The sequence below is a fragment of the Sebastes umbrosus genome, chromosome 18 (assembly GCF_015220745.1).
Source record: "Sebastes umbrosus isolate fSebUmb1 chromosome 18, fSebUmb1.pri, whole genome shotgun sequence".
In the NCBI taxonomy this organism is placed as follows: Eukaryota; Metazoa; Chordata; class Actinopteri; order Perciformes; family Sebastidae; genus Sebastes; species Sebastes umbrosus.
The window spans coordinates 1564548-1579439 of NC_051286.1; the positions used below are offsets into that span (position 1 = coordinate 1564548).

Below are 14892 nucleotides of genomic sequence, written 5' to 3' on the forward strand. Positions count from 1 at the left end.
GTCGAGACACAGCTGGCAGAACAGGACTCTTTAGCTTCTTAGTGTCATGATATCAACAAGACGACGGTAGACAATAAGAGCAATTAACTAAAGATAAATCAATGAATCATTCAAATGGTGTCTTAACGACTTAAAGGAGCTCTTCTTAATGATGCTCTGAAGGGAGAGAAACCTCACTGGTTGAGCTTTAACTCGACGGGAGGAACTGAACCGATACACAGCTAGTTAGCTGTTGGACTGAGAGAGAGGGGGAATTCATATCTTATGTCGTGATGGTTTCATGCACGCTACAAAGAGAAGGAGAGATCACATTTGCTCGGTTGCAAGCACACAGCCCTGCTCTACGAGCGCACCGCTGTTTTTGCCCGACGCACTTTGCCGAGGTGCTTTTGAAGCATCTGTGGCGACGCATCTCTGTCTGATCGAGGCCTATTGCAGGAAAACCTCTGTGTCATATTTAAAACATGGGTGAAAAGACATGGATGGTTTACTGAACGGGGTTACTGAGCACGGGGCTCAAAGTGTCATTTCAGCCTCCGGAGCAGCTTTCCTCCAAGACGTGTTTAAGTCTCAAATCTACAACAGTATGAACGCAAAGCAGGTCGATGCTGGAAAAACACGGTTCACACAACCTTCCACAGAGACAAGAGGCAACATATTGAGTGTTGTATCATGTGAGACTCACGTTGTGGGCTGAGTCAGGAAGGCGTTCTTGTGGAGTCTGTACGCCGTGTAGCTGTTGAAGGAGCCCGGCTCCATGGAGACGCCTTTAACGTAGCCGTAGGTCTTCTCCGTCAGGTTGAACGCCTCCAGCATCCGGAAGCCTGAAACACAACCAATCAGGAGCTTTGACTGATGAGTTCAGGATGAACTTAAATCCAATCTCAGCTTCCTGCGTCGTTGTTTGCACTCACCAGGTGACGTAAATCCATTCAGGAAGATCAGCGGACACGCTGTGGAACAAGAAGAGACGACATTTACATGAACGGAACATTTAAAACCTTCCAGGTTGTTTTTGCTGAAGTAGATTTTGTGCAAACTTACAGGAAGTTGCGGTTTCACAAATGAAGGTAATCAGGTTTTCTTTGATGGTGTCGAAAGCGTCAAAGTCGTCCACGACGAAGACGTGTCTGTCGCTGGGTTTGCTGCCGATCTCCTGCAGCTCCACGAAGTCCACGTCGGCGACGCCGATGGCAAAAACGCTGTAACCTGAAGACACGATGTAGAAATACAGTCAGAATATAAGAAGTTTACTGCTGTGATTTCTGCCTTCAGTTGCAACTAATTCTGATTAATGATCCCAGAGAGACGGAAACCAGCCACACAAACCAGAACCAGAGCAGTTTCAGTGATATTCATTATTCAGATCGGTGCAAGATGTTTCTATTTGACTAAAAATGACTGTCAAACTAAAAGATGAAACTGCTCTGTAGTAACTAAAAGTTCATTGTTCTTTTTTCTAACAGGTCAAGCTAATAGAAATAGGACTGATATAATGTCGTTACCTGCGTGCTGCAGCTTGGCGGCGTTCTTCTTCACCTCGTCCTGAGAGCGTCCGTCTGTGATCGTGACGACCACCTTGGGGACGTTTCTCCTCATCCCATTCGCAATAGAAAAGGCCTTCTCATAGGTGTGTTTTAGCGCCACTCCTGCTCGACAGAGAGAAACTGTGTCAGTAAAACAACTAACGGACCGTCTGTCTGTCTTTGTCACCGAGGCGTTTGGCGTGCGGTCAAACCTGTCTTGGTGTTTCCTCCCTTGTAGCGGATGAGGTGAAGTGCAGACATGGCGATGCCTTTGTCTTTATAAGCGTTCAGCCTGAACTCGGTCTTTGCGTCGTCGCTGTACTGAACGAAGGACACCTGATGGGAGGATCACATCACGGACATCAGCAAGAAACCAGGTCACGTACAGTCAGATATAGGTATAGATACATAGATATATAGATACAGTAGTTCAGTTTCACCAGCAGGACAATCTTTAACATCATGATTTTAAAAAGGAAAACTGACATTTTGTATAACGCAAGAAAGTTATAATCATGTATACATACTGCACACATTGAGCTTCATTACTCTATGTTTTAAATGTGCAAATAAAAACTATTGTGTATTGACGTCAGAGCGTTCCACTGTCCAGCCACTGGATCAATACCAACCTGCATCCCTGACGGTCCAACGACATCGAAGGCAGAAATCATGCCGGAGACAAAGTGCACGACTTTGGTGAAGCTGTCCTCGCCGATGCTCCAGGAGCCGTCGATGAGGAACACCACATCTGCTTTGGCACCTCTGCAAACTGAGGCAAGAAATATAAGTCAGCATGGAGCTTTAAAGTCCACTGGCCAGACCTCAGGGCTACGGAGGACAGAACCTGCAAAAATCTAAAATAAATAAATAAATAAATGACTAAATAAATAAATAAATATGTCATTAAATGTAAAAAAAATCGTATTAAAAATAAATGTAGCCATTAATTAATTGATAAAATGCAACATAAATTTATCTTTGTATTAATTCAGTTATTTATTTACTATTTTATTTAATTTTCCCTTTTATTTTTATGTATTCAATATTTTTATTTTTAAAATTCATTTATTTATTTTTGCATTTTTTTTATTTATCTATGCATTTATTTTAATTTTTTATATCAAAAATTGTATCAATTCATTAATGGCTACATTTATTTTTTAAATAATTTTTGTTACAGTTAATGACATATTTATTTATCAAGTCATGTATTTATTTATTTATTCATTTATTTTTGATTTTGGCAGATTCTTGGCAGATGGCCTATTTTTTTTATTCATTTTATATTAAAACATTTTATCAATTAATTAATGGCTACAATCTTTTTAAATATTATTTTGTTATATTTAATAACATATTTATTTATTTATCTTTGTATTAATTAATTAATTAATTTACTATTTCGTTTAATTTTCCCTTTTATTTGTTAATATATTTATTTTAATTAATTTTCAAATAAATGTATCTATTTTTGCATATATTTATTTTTACATTTATTTTTATTTATTTTAGCATTTGTTTTATAATTAAAATTGTATCAATTAATTAATGGCTACATTTATTTTTAATATTATTTTTGTTACATTTAATGACATATTTGTTTATCGAGTCATTTATTCATTTATTCCTTTATTTATTTATTTTGGCAGGTTCCGTCCTCCAGACATGGCAGCACTACAAACACTGGCAGAGAAAACGGCATCAACACACGGCATCGTTATTGTTTGTGAGCTGGAGGACATAGAAAAGTCTGAGAAAATGATGTGATGGGACCGCGGATAGTAAATACCGATAAAAATAAAAAACAAGCCACATTTGGTGACCAGAAGGGTTGAAAGTGAGCTCTCGTTAATCGGTTCCTGTCAGACGAAAACGAATCGGCCAAAAAGCTTTGAGTAATCTTGCCTCATGTGATGCAGCCGCTCAGAGATTTATAAACAAGTTTCACACAATACGAGACACAAACTGATTCTCTGGACTCGTCTGTTTTCCACTAACACGGGCGTGTTCCCCTTCCCGCGCCCTGCGGGGCCAGCAGCACATGTGGCGGCTATTAATTCACCGCTGGCGCGAGTCGGATCCAGAAGGCGCTCGAACCGCCGCCTCGGCCAGAACGCCGCCGCATTGAGGAGTTTCCAATCAGAGCCGAGCTTGAATGAAAAGACTCGATCCATTCAGTGCCGGGGTGATCCAGGTTTTCCTCTGACAGTCCTTCTGGGATGTTGGACCTGCTGGTTCTGAATGTGTCAGCGCTTTATGGCGTCCTGGGACGAGGTTTTAACTTCTTCTGTTCTCATCATTTCATTAAAAAAAGACTCACTGAACTCTCAGTTAACGGAAATATTGAGCTAGTTTGCTCCGTCACTAAAAGAACAATAAGTCCACACATTTTATACAAAACATATACGTTCATCTAACATATACATATATCTGAACCAGTGATTCCTGCCGCACAACCGTCTGCAAACTGTGTGTCTCTTGTGGAGCAGTTTGTCCAACAGAGGAAACTCTGGACTCTTCAGTTCCCTTAAAAGGTCAGCGCTGTCTGACAAAGGTGCAAAGGTCAGACTAGAGTTTTCACCAGAGATGAACTTGACGCTACCGTATCACCGCGCAGAAGGAAGCGTGCATCGACTCATGGACGAGGAGCTCGTGATATCACCATACGCAAGATGTAAATATTAAAGGCATCCTCCTTAGAAGAAGATAGTTCCTACATGAAACTGCTCACAACAAGGTCTGTCGATTATCTTGAGTAACAGCGTCAGGATTTCTGAACAGAGATGTCGCTTTTGAGTTTTTCAAATGTATTTTTTGGCGTTTTGAGCACCACAAGCTGAGTGCCATCTAGTTCCATTATTATTTTAATTACGGTTCCATTAAAAAGCATGCAATTTTTTGCTTGCAATTCAATCACCGAAAAATGCAAATTCTTGCAGAAATCTCAAAAATGTCCAAAAAGTTTTGATTCCAAATCACAGCATGGCTTTTTCTATGGTGTTCCTCAAGGTCTCGGTGTCCTAATGTGGTATTTTAGAGGGATTATTGATCATTTTGATCAATTCTCCAGTGGTAACAAATGGTTAAATGTAGCACCAAATCTGTGTAACACATGGTATGAACATATGAGACATAATAGAGCATGGGGATGACCATCGTATACTTCTATCATAATGTTCTAAACCCTGATGCACTTTTAAAATGTATATAAAACAAACAACTCGACACACAGCGCTGAGCAGCATCTCAAATTAATCTTCAGGTTCTCAGCTTTCAGATGATGTACACCACTTCTATGTGACCTCTACTGTTGACCTGCTATCTCCTCCTAAAGACCCCCTGGACCCCCATAAAGACCTTTGACCTCTGCATTTAACCCATCCTAAGCATTGTAGGAGCGGTGGGCTGCTGTGAAGCACCCGGGGAGCAACTTGGGGGTTCAGTGTCTCCCTCAAGGACACTTCAATATGCAGACGGTACGAACCAGGGATCAAACCGCTGACCTTAAAGGACGACCCGCTCTACTCATTGAGCTACAGACACACAGTGCTGAGCTGCGTCTCGGGACGAGGAGTGTCCGTGTTTATCGAGACATTTGAGTTGAGTGGACTATCAGCCGTCGTGATATCACTGCTTTATGTAAATAAGTGTAAGACAGAAAGACAGCTGTATTCACAGACAGCTGTGCTACAAAAAAACATTACTTCAGTTTCATTCACAGCAAAGGATTGTGGGTGCTTACCTGCCCATGCCGGGGGGATGGTGGGAGGAGGCGCTGGGGTCGGTGGGAGCGTTGGAACTGGAGTTGGCTTCACCACTGTGAGAAACAAAAACTGCCATCAGTGTATTTATAATAAATACAGAACAACAGTAAACATGTCGTGTGATGAGGTCATCGTGTTGGAACGGCGCTGTGAGGTGATGTCACTCTCTGTTTGTATCAGGCTTCATGTCTCAGACATCACAGTTTACAGTTTGGAAAGATCTCAGAGCTCGTTCCTACAATCATGTTTTCTGTTGTACATTTGAGGCGACGGCTGTATATAGCATAAATCTTTATTTATTTATCTTTGTATTAACTCACTTATTTATTTATTTACTATTTTGTTTAATTTTACCTTTTATTTTTTATTTTAAAATTCATTTATTTATTTTTGATTTCATTAATTATTTATTTATTTTTACATTCATCTTTATTTATTTATTTATGCATTTATTATATATTAATTATTATTATTAATTATTATTATCAATTAATTAATGGCTACATTTATTTTTGATATATTTTTTGTTACAGTTAATGACATATTTATTTATATATTTATCGAGTTATTTATTCATTTACTTTTTATTTTGACAGATTCTGTCCTATTTTTTTAAAATGTATTTTATATTTATAATTTTATCATTAATGGCTACATTTATTTTTAATATTATTTTTGTTACATTTAATGACATATTTATTTATTTACTTTAATTAATTAATTAATTTTCTATTTTGTTTAATTTTCCCTTTTATTTGTTGTTGTTTTTTTATTAATTTTAAAATTAATTAATTAATTAATTTTTATATGTATTATTATTTATTTTGGCATTTATTTTATTTTTAAAATTGTATCAATTAATTACTGGCTACATTGTTTTTTAAAACGTAGAAATTTCTAAAACATAGAAATGTTCATTTATGTCGGATGCTGTTTATACTGTATTTAAACATGTCTCATAGCTAAGTTGTAAATTTAGTACTGCTGATCAGGTGAGGCTCCGATGAGTGTGATGACAGAAATTGGAAGATTAAAACAACAACTCACTTGTTCTCTCTTTGGCGCTGACTCCTGGACCCTCCAGGTTCGGCGTCTGAACGAAGACGGTGGCGGTGTACAGAGCGTCCTCAGAAAGTCCGTCGAAGCAGTACTGAGGCACACCGGCGGGGATGGTGATCTCATGCTGTCCGTTACTGGAGGCTGCAGGAGGAAGGAAAGATATTTAATCCACCAATCTTCAGAGTATCAATCAGAATAAAATCACCTCACACCTCCATGCAGGGAAACCGTATATTTGAGCCTTTGGGCTTTTTAATCTGTAGTTCTGTGTTGCTGAGTTTTCTGTTTTGTTGCTAACGGAGGAAAATAAAAGATCAGTTAATGCTGCTTAAATTCCACGAAAGCCCTCGACCCAACAACAGTGAAATGTTTACGTCTCTGCAGGGCCGGGCAGTGATCTATTAATGATGAGGTTTCCTATTTACACTCTGCGTTCTGCTGAGCACAAACAAACAAAGCCTGTTTATCTCAGAGGAAGCTGCCAGACATGATGAGCGCTGCTTTTCAGTGGGGCTTTTTCGGGTAGAAGAACCTAGAAGGATTTCATCATTCTCTGTCATGACGCAATACCTTCAGAATGAGCTCTGTAATGTCAACAAGTTATGATCGAAGTCACTTAATATAAATCGTTCTGGGAAAACACGCGAGCCTCTCGGTCCGATCTGCTCCAGAACAGTGGCCCCTCGTTTATCAAGATACAGAGCGATGTTGACTAAATATAATCCCTGAGATATTTCAGCTGCTATTAGAGAACTCCTAAAGAACTGGCAGCCACATGTTCTCCTTCTAACTTCAGGGTTTTTAAAAATACGGAGGATATATCAGCGTAGAATCTCAGTTTTTCCAGCCCGCTGTCTACTGATTTGTTGACTTGAGATCAGCGACGGAGCGGTTCTGATTCTCTGGTTGTGGTTAGAGCTATCATCTGTCTCACGCTAGCAGACACACATTTGTTCTGGCAGCCTGTCACAACGTCCCGATCGGCTAATGACTACCATATAGATATTTAAATATGGATGGGTTTTTCCTCCTCTTTAACCGCTAACCCGTGTCCAACGTGTGAATAAGAACCAGATGGCATTCAAAGACCCCCGCAGTAATTGAAAAGGATGTGATCTTCAGACACAATTAAAAAAAGCCCGGTGGTCGGACGCTTTCAATCCACGCCAAGACGTGCATCCTGCTTGGAGTAATAATCACGAGGAGGAGGAGGCCTGAAGATAAACAGTCTCTGAGAGGAGAAAACAGTCTAGACGTGATCCCGACAGCCGACACAGTCCGCTAAACGCCGTGAAGGTTACGCCTGTAGCACCGAGATGAGCTCATCTGGAGATGAACATCTGCTGGGAGTCTCGTTGCACACGTTACCACATGCACCGCCTCGAACCAGTCACCTCCGATCAGGATCTGAGTGTTAAAGTGGACCACACCGCCGCCGGCGTCAGGTGCACACGTGAATCTAATGCTTCTGCAGCAGGTAGTAGTGGTGGGACAGGATTAGTGGGGACAGCTAATGCTGCTGTTGTTGGCATTGCATAGTGGCTTTTATCTAGTTTATTACAAAATCATCTACAAGACATTTTAATGAGAAATGAATTTGTGTTGTGGCTGTTTGGGGTTTTCTCTCCTGGGACAACGCACATTGATCAGCATCACTGTAACGGCTGGTTCAGACTAAACAATATCTACCACCAAACTCATATCAGCTCATCCTTCAGTCCAAGTGGACGTTTGTGCCAAATTTGAAGAAATTCCCTCCAGGTGAATGGACGGACGGACAAACAACCCGAGAACATGAGAACCTAAAGCAGGACCTTAAAAACAGTCATAAAAACGGTGCATGTGGTGGAACTGGAGGAGACTTACGGTCCGCTGGGTGGAGCTTGATGCGGTAGGACGTGGCCGCCCTGTGAGCGGTCCACTTGATGCAGAACTTGTCGTGGTCGACGTCGTACGTCTCGATGTTGGTCACGTTCAGGTAGACTGCAGACGACAGAAATCAAACACATGAGAGAGACAGTTTCAGTCAAACATTTCAGGACTATCCTGTGAAATGGTTTGAGAAATACTTCTTTTGCTCTGGTTTATGTGAACGTTAAATGTACTTTTACAGCAGCATTTTTATAATGTCTCAAAACAACATAAACCAGAGCAGTTTGTATGTCATGTAGGACAAGTCCAAGACAGATCAAGTTGATTGAAACAAGTCTTGAATCCTGAAGCGCAAGTCACAAGTCTCCATAAGAACATTTGCAAGTCTGGGGTCTTCATTCAGAGAGCTACTGTATGGACTAGTTTTAGAGAGCGGAGACAAAATGATTTGAAACATTTTACCAGGATGAAGGGTTTCACATTCAAGGCTTAAGTTAAGGGTTTCTGCAGGAAGTCAAACCTCATAACGAACAAAGTCAATATTCAAAACCTTTATATTAAAAGTTTGAATTCTCGAGTCAACTCTGGCACAAATGACTTCATAGTTTTTGGGAGGCAGAAACATCAACGTTGGAGAAAACGGTTGAGATCTGGATTAACATTTCTTGACAGTTTGTCTCTTTCCCCACAGAGTTCCTGTACGTACGTGTGGTTCCCTGCCCTGGCAGCGGTCCACTCGCGCCGCCGAAGTACTGAGCGATCACTTTCAGGTCATAGGTGGTTCCAGGCAGCAGGTTGTGCAGCGTGTACGACGTCACGTCGCCCACAAAGAAGTCTACGGGCTGGTCCGAGCCTGGAGACACAACAGAGATAAAAACATCGTGTAACCAAACATTCATCACGACTATCTGGGAAGCAGAAGTTCAACATCGAGCCCTTCGAGCACCAATTCTTCACAATCTGAGTGAAACAACAACTCTTTATTTTCTCTTTTTCTTTATTTTTACTTTAATGAGTAGTTACCAAGCTTTCCCTTCTAACTCCTCTTCTTAACTGGACATCAGATAGTTTCAGTTTTTCCTAACGAAGATGTCCTAACCTGCTCCGTGCGTCATCAAACAGACAGAGTTCAGCGTACCTCCAACTGATTCTCACTGGTCAAAACCGAGGCTGACAGTTAATCAATATTGTGCTCTCTCTGTAATAGCGAGACGCTTCATTCAGAGTCCAGCCAGAGTTCGCTCAGTCGCTGTATGTTATAAGAGGAAGCAGAGTTTTAGTTCTCTGGACTTCCAACACATATTCTCACCTGCAGGAGCGTAGATGAGTCGGTATCCCTGGACTGGAGCTGATACTGGGTCCCAGGCCACCCTGAACCTGGTGTACCACTCATCTGAGACACGCAGGTTCCTGGGACTCAACATCCCGACTGAAACACACAGAGGAGACACAGGTCAACATCATCAACAACACTCAACATCCAGACTGAAACACACAGAGGAGACACTGGTCAATATCATCAACAACACTCAACATCAAGACTGAAACACACAGAGGAGACACAGGTCAACAACAAGAACAACACTCAACATCCCGACTGAAACACACAGAGGAGACACTGGTCAATATCATCAACAACACTCAACATCAAGACTGAAACACACAGAGGAGACACAGGTCAACATCATCAACAACACTCAACATCAAGACTGAAACACACAGAGGAGACACTGGTCAACATCATCAACAACACTCAACATCCAGACTGAAACACACAGAGGAGACACTGGTCAATATCATCAACAACACTCAACATCAAGACTGAAACACACAGAGGAGACACTGGTCAATATCATCAACAACACTCAACATCCAGACTGAAACACACAGAGGAGACACTGGTCAATATCATCAACAACACTCAACATCAAGACTGAAACACACAGAGGAGACACAGGTCAACAACAAGAACAACACTCAACATCCCGACTGAAACACACAGAGCAGACACAGGTCAACAACAAGAACAACACTCAACATCCAGACTGAAACACAGAGCAGACACAGGTCAACAACACCAACAACGATTCCCATCAGACTGCATTTCTATTTCAAAGTGAACTGAATCTACAGATGCTTTAATCTAGTGTTTCAGTAGTTTTACTTCTCAGAAATAAAACTGTATTTTTCTTGCAACAAGTAAATTTGAAGAAATCTGTTACTTGTTTTTTCAAGGATTTTTACATGAAGTAATGTAAGTGACAATATTTTTAAATGAGGAAGTTTGGAAGGCAAATTACTTCTTTTAATAACAATATCACTTAATATCAACAAAACAAAAAGTTATATTATTTAAAAGGTAATTGCCTGAAAGCTCATTAATATCACCATAAGTTTCCAAGTTTCAGTCTGTTTCATTCTGTGGATCCCAAAAGAATCAAATATAACTGGTGATTAATCTGCTGTTTGACTTGAAACCACATCGCTGGTTGCATGATCCTGTTTGAATCTATCTCAAATTTAAAAAAACTTAATAGCTAGAGCATTCATTGTTTTTGCAGCGGAAACTAAAGTTGGGCATTGCACTGTACGATTTTGGAAATGTTGTTGTATAATTCAGCTCCAAGAAATGACATCACAATAAGCAAAAACCCTGATGTGGTCACTGGGAAATATTTATAATGCAGAGCTCAAAGGGTTAAACTCTGTGTGCTATATAGTATGTACTATAGTACTCTATACTATATATGTAGTACTATAGTACTCAGTATGGAGCCGTCGTTGTGTTGCTGTTAAAGCTGAAATGTGTAACGTTGAACACATTATCACCTTCTACAGGAGCTTGTTAAAGATTAGAGGTCTCAGACGTGTTGAGAAACCTGCTGTTAATAAATCAGCTACTGTAAAACTAGTAAAGTCTGGAGGTTGAGCTACACAGCCTGTTTGCTTTGTTTTACACACTTTACTACAGTGACTGTGTGTTGCTAAAACACAAAACGCCTACAGACAGTACTATGCCTGAACGCATCCTGTGTAGACTGACTGAGGACTGACTTCCACTTCACCACATCCATCAAAATCCATCAACATCTCTCAGCAGCAGAAAGAGAGAGAACAGAGCTTCTCCTGAATCTGAGTTCTTAAAGAGCGGCTGTCTCACTTGTACGTCCGTTTCCATTGAGCGACCCTCCGGGACCCTCGGCGTAGACGGCCTCTATGGTGATGTTGTACGGGGTGTCGGGGAGCAGGTTCTGCAGCCTGGCGTTGTTTCTGTTCCCGGGAACCACCGTCTGAGGATCAACACACCAACACAGAGTCACCACAGAGGATCTCCCACTCACAACTAATCTCTGTTTACATTCAGAGAATCAGAATAACGGGGACTCTCTAGAAGGATGTTGTGACAGCCCTCTGGTGTGTCTGCTCGTCTATCTCTCAGGTAACTGGGAGGCTGCTCGCGTATTCTGTTTGTTCTCTTCGGCCCAGATGTCAAACAAACATCAGTCCGTCCTCTCCCTCTCCTGTTAACCTGTCGTTTACCTGAGTCCATCTCAACTAATACCTGCGCAGGCAGCCTGTGTTTTGGTTTGCTTAGAAACGGTCCGTCACCACGTCTCATAGCGGTCCTGGACCGGTTGCTCTGGTCCACACCAGAGTACGACTACTGAGTTCACAACTACCAAACAAACTGCACTGAGTTTGATTAAAACAGACGTGTTTGCAAATCTAACTGATGCATAAATGCCACTAAACATCCCTTTCATGAATATGTGAAAGTATAAACAGTGTAATGTGTGTACTCTGGGAGGGACGCGGGGTTGAGGGAGTTGTTGGTGTTGTGAAATCTGTGAATTTCCACACAGTGTTACCCTCTGAGCCGTAACTTTCCAGAGTAATAAACAGGAAGGAATCATTTTGTGTCCCGAAGCAGAAAATTGCCGTTGAGTTTTGCTCTTGGAAGCACAAACTGAACCTCCTCTATTAGCCGCAGATGCTAAATTGTAATAATTGCGCGTGTTTATATAAACGGTCCTAAGTTCCCCCGTCGGTCCCCGTCTGGAGGAATCCTTTCATCGCCGTCCCTCCGCCGCAGCGAGCCGACGTCATCATGCAGAGCAGGTGCTTTGCTAACAAGGGGAGGGTTGGGAGCACAGCTGGTCCGCCTCCGCCCTGCGGCGCCGGTCCAACTCCTTATTAAAGACTATTAATAACGCTATTACCGAGCAAATTACAGTGTTTCTTTAACAGAGCCTGTAATTAGTCTCACTAATCGGTGATTTATAACCTGAACCGGCCAAGGGAATCCTGAGATGTGATGTCACCGCGTGGTTAGCAGGGAGCATCACGACGAAGGGCGAACGGTGAGAGTTTATCCAGAGTTTATATGACACATTTATCCTAAATAATAACCTGACATTAATCTCATTATTGCTGAAACGGAGAGTGGATGAAATGAGACACATTTTCTTTGTGTCTCAACAAAAATCTGTCTGCTTCTAAAGTTTTCTCACATTTTGAATTATTGAGTCTTTAATGAGTGCTTTTGATTTGTTTTAAAGGTTAAGACCAGCTGTTCTTCACACTCGAATGCAGCCTGGACAGGACTGAAATCTGGTAAAAGACAGCTTGTAAGAAAACCAGGGCCGTCAATCAACTGAAATATTTAATCGCAATTAATCGAAAATGAATCGCACATTTTTTATCTGTTCTAAATGAACCTTAAAGGGAGATTTATCAAGTATTTAATACTCTTATCAACATGGGAGTGGACTAATATTTATATATAAATATGAATGATAATGATAACTTGAAAATGAAACATGCACATATGTATGTGTAATTTGAGAAAGAATTAAAATGAAAATACAATAATACATTTTCCAAACGTGACCTGACATTTTAATATTGCCCAATGTAAAGTAGGTCCTTGAAAAGTCCTTGAATAAGTCCTTGAAAATGAAATGTCAAATGCCGTTTTCATTTTTAAATTCTTAGAAATGTGCATTATCATTATGGCCTAAACACTGCTCATATAAATGGAGAATCAGGTCACTTTGCTCATATTGCATTTACTTTTCAAATTTGCATGTTAACTAGGGCCATCAATCAATTAAAATAGTTAATCGTGATTAATCGATAAATTTTCCTTAAAGGGAGATTTGTCAAGTTGTATTTTCATTCACATATCTGGAGGTCAGAGGTCAAAGGACCCCTCTGAAAATGGCTATAAAGCTGAGTCCGCTACAAACCTCGAAAGATTAGTAACGTTAAAACGAATTTGCGTTAACACATTATTATCACGTTAACTTTGACAGCCCTAAAGACAACATACGAGGTCTTTTCCCTAAAACCGCCAGGAGGTAAAAGCATGTGACTTCACTAATAAATGCACCTGGAAGAGACGTCAAACTAGTTTAAACTTGAACAAACATAAATTACAAGTTGCTCACAGACTGGACATGAACAGAGGTGATAAACTGCAAATGTGTTGAGCTTCTTGTTTACAGAACAGAGTTTAATGTCCGTGTCGGAGTTCTGCATCCAGCAGCGAGTTCCTCCTGCAGGACTGTTGCTGCTGATCTCTACATTTAAGATGTTGAGCATTGAGGGTATATAGACATTTTTCAGCGGTGTACTTACGAACTCGGTGATGGGGTCTCCGGTCATGGGGGCGTAGGAGATCTTGTACTGCCTGACGGGACCCTCTGCATGGTCCCAGCTGAGGGTGAGGGTGCTGGTGGTGGGTTCAAACACACGCATGTTCCTGGGACCGGCACGCGGCACTGCAGCACAAACACAACAACACAATGACACAACAACATTTACAGGAAGTTACATTTCATCTGAGTTTTAAAATGATCCACTGACAAACTGCTGTTACAAAGTTCATCAAGGTTAAATAAATCCATAAATGAATCTGTTTTTATAACCACTTTGGCTGGACCACGGTGGCCGTGCAGGCTTCTCTGGTTCTGTTTCTTCTTTGTAGTCGTTGTTTGTTTAAATGTAACTCAGAGTTCTGAAGCACCACTGAATAGATAAGATGTGTTTAGAGAAGCTGAGTTAACACTGATGACCTCGCTTTGTTAAGATGAACACTTCTTCAAGTGTACGATGCATCGATGTAGACGGTGCTCAGCATGAGTCAGCCTCTTGTCACTTACGTGTTTTGCCATTGCTGTTGATCGGCGATCCCTCTCCGTCGGCGTACAGAGCCGAGACGGTGACCGAGTACGGAGTATCTGGGATCAGGTTGTCCAGGAAGGCGTTGTTAGTATTTCCTGGAACCAGGACCTTTGTGGAGAAGAAAAACCAAAGGTCATGAAACATATATACAGTAGACATCATCACCATGACAACCACAGAGTTATTCAAATGAGCCTCTTCATGCATGACATAAAGATCTGGCAGTGATAATGTACATAATGACCTCACTGCTCATCCCAGAGTTCTCCTGAAACACTAACAAAGCCCCGGGAGGTTACACGCCAAACAGATCATAACAAAGACCCGGGAGGTTACACGCCAAACAGATCCTTCATTCAGTAAGTGGACCGACGGATAAACAGTTTCTGCGAGGAAGCGGCTGGAGAGCGACTCAGAGCGAGGTTCAGACACCACGTTGATTTCTGACAACAAGGACGACTGCAGACCGTCTCTTATCGCCG

General features: G+C 41.2%; 1 protein-coding gene across 7 annotated transcripts in view; it reads right to left on the reverse strand.

Annotated features, from left to right (window-relative positions):
* Window positions 1-14892, reverse strand: part of col12a1b (collagen, type XII, alpha 1b) — a 139780-nt gene that overhangs the window by 34161 nt on the left and 90727 nt on the right. For all 7 annotated transcript variants that reach the window (XM_037750790.1, XM_037750791.1, XM_037750793.1 and 4 more), the window contains 14 exons: window positions 14389-14518; window positions 13865-14007; window positions 11385-11514; window positions 9534-9653; window positions 8931-9077; window positions 8219-8335; window positions 6341-6493; window positions 5272-5346; window positions 2159-2298; window positions 1739-1862; window positions 1506-1649; window positions 1045-1209; window positions 915-953; window positions 686-824 (listed from right to left, as the gene is read on the reverse strand). In XM_037750790.1, the coding sequence (XP_037606718.1) occupies window positions 686-824; window positions 915-953; window positions 1045-1209; window positions 1506-1649; window positions 1739-1862; window positions 2159-2298; window positions 5272-5346; window positions 6341-6493; window positions 8219-8335; window positions 8931-9077; window positions 9534-9653; window positions 11385-11514; window positions 13865-14007; window positions 14389-14518 (1766 nt within the window). The remainder of the gene's footprint in view (window positions 1-685; window positions 825-914; window positions 954-1044; window positions 1210-1505; window positions 1650-1738; window positions 1863-2158; window positions 2299-5271; window positions 5347-6340; window positions 6494-8218; window positions 8336-8930; window positions 9078-9533; window positions 9654-11384; window positions 11515-13864; window positions 14008-14388; window positions 14519-14892) is intronic.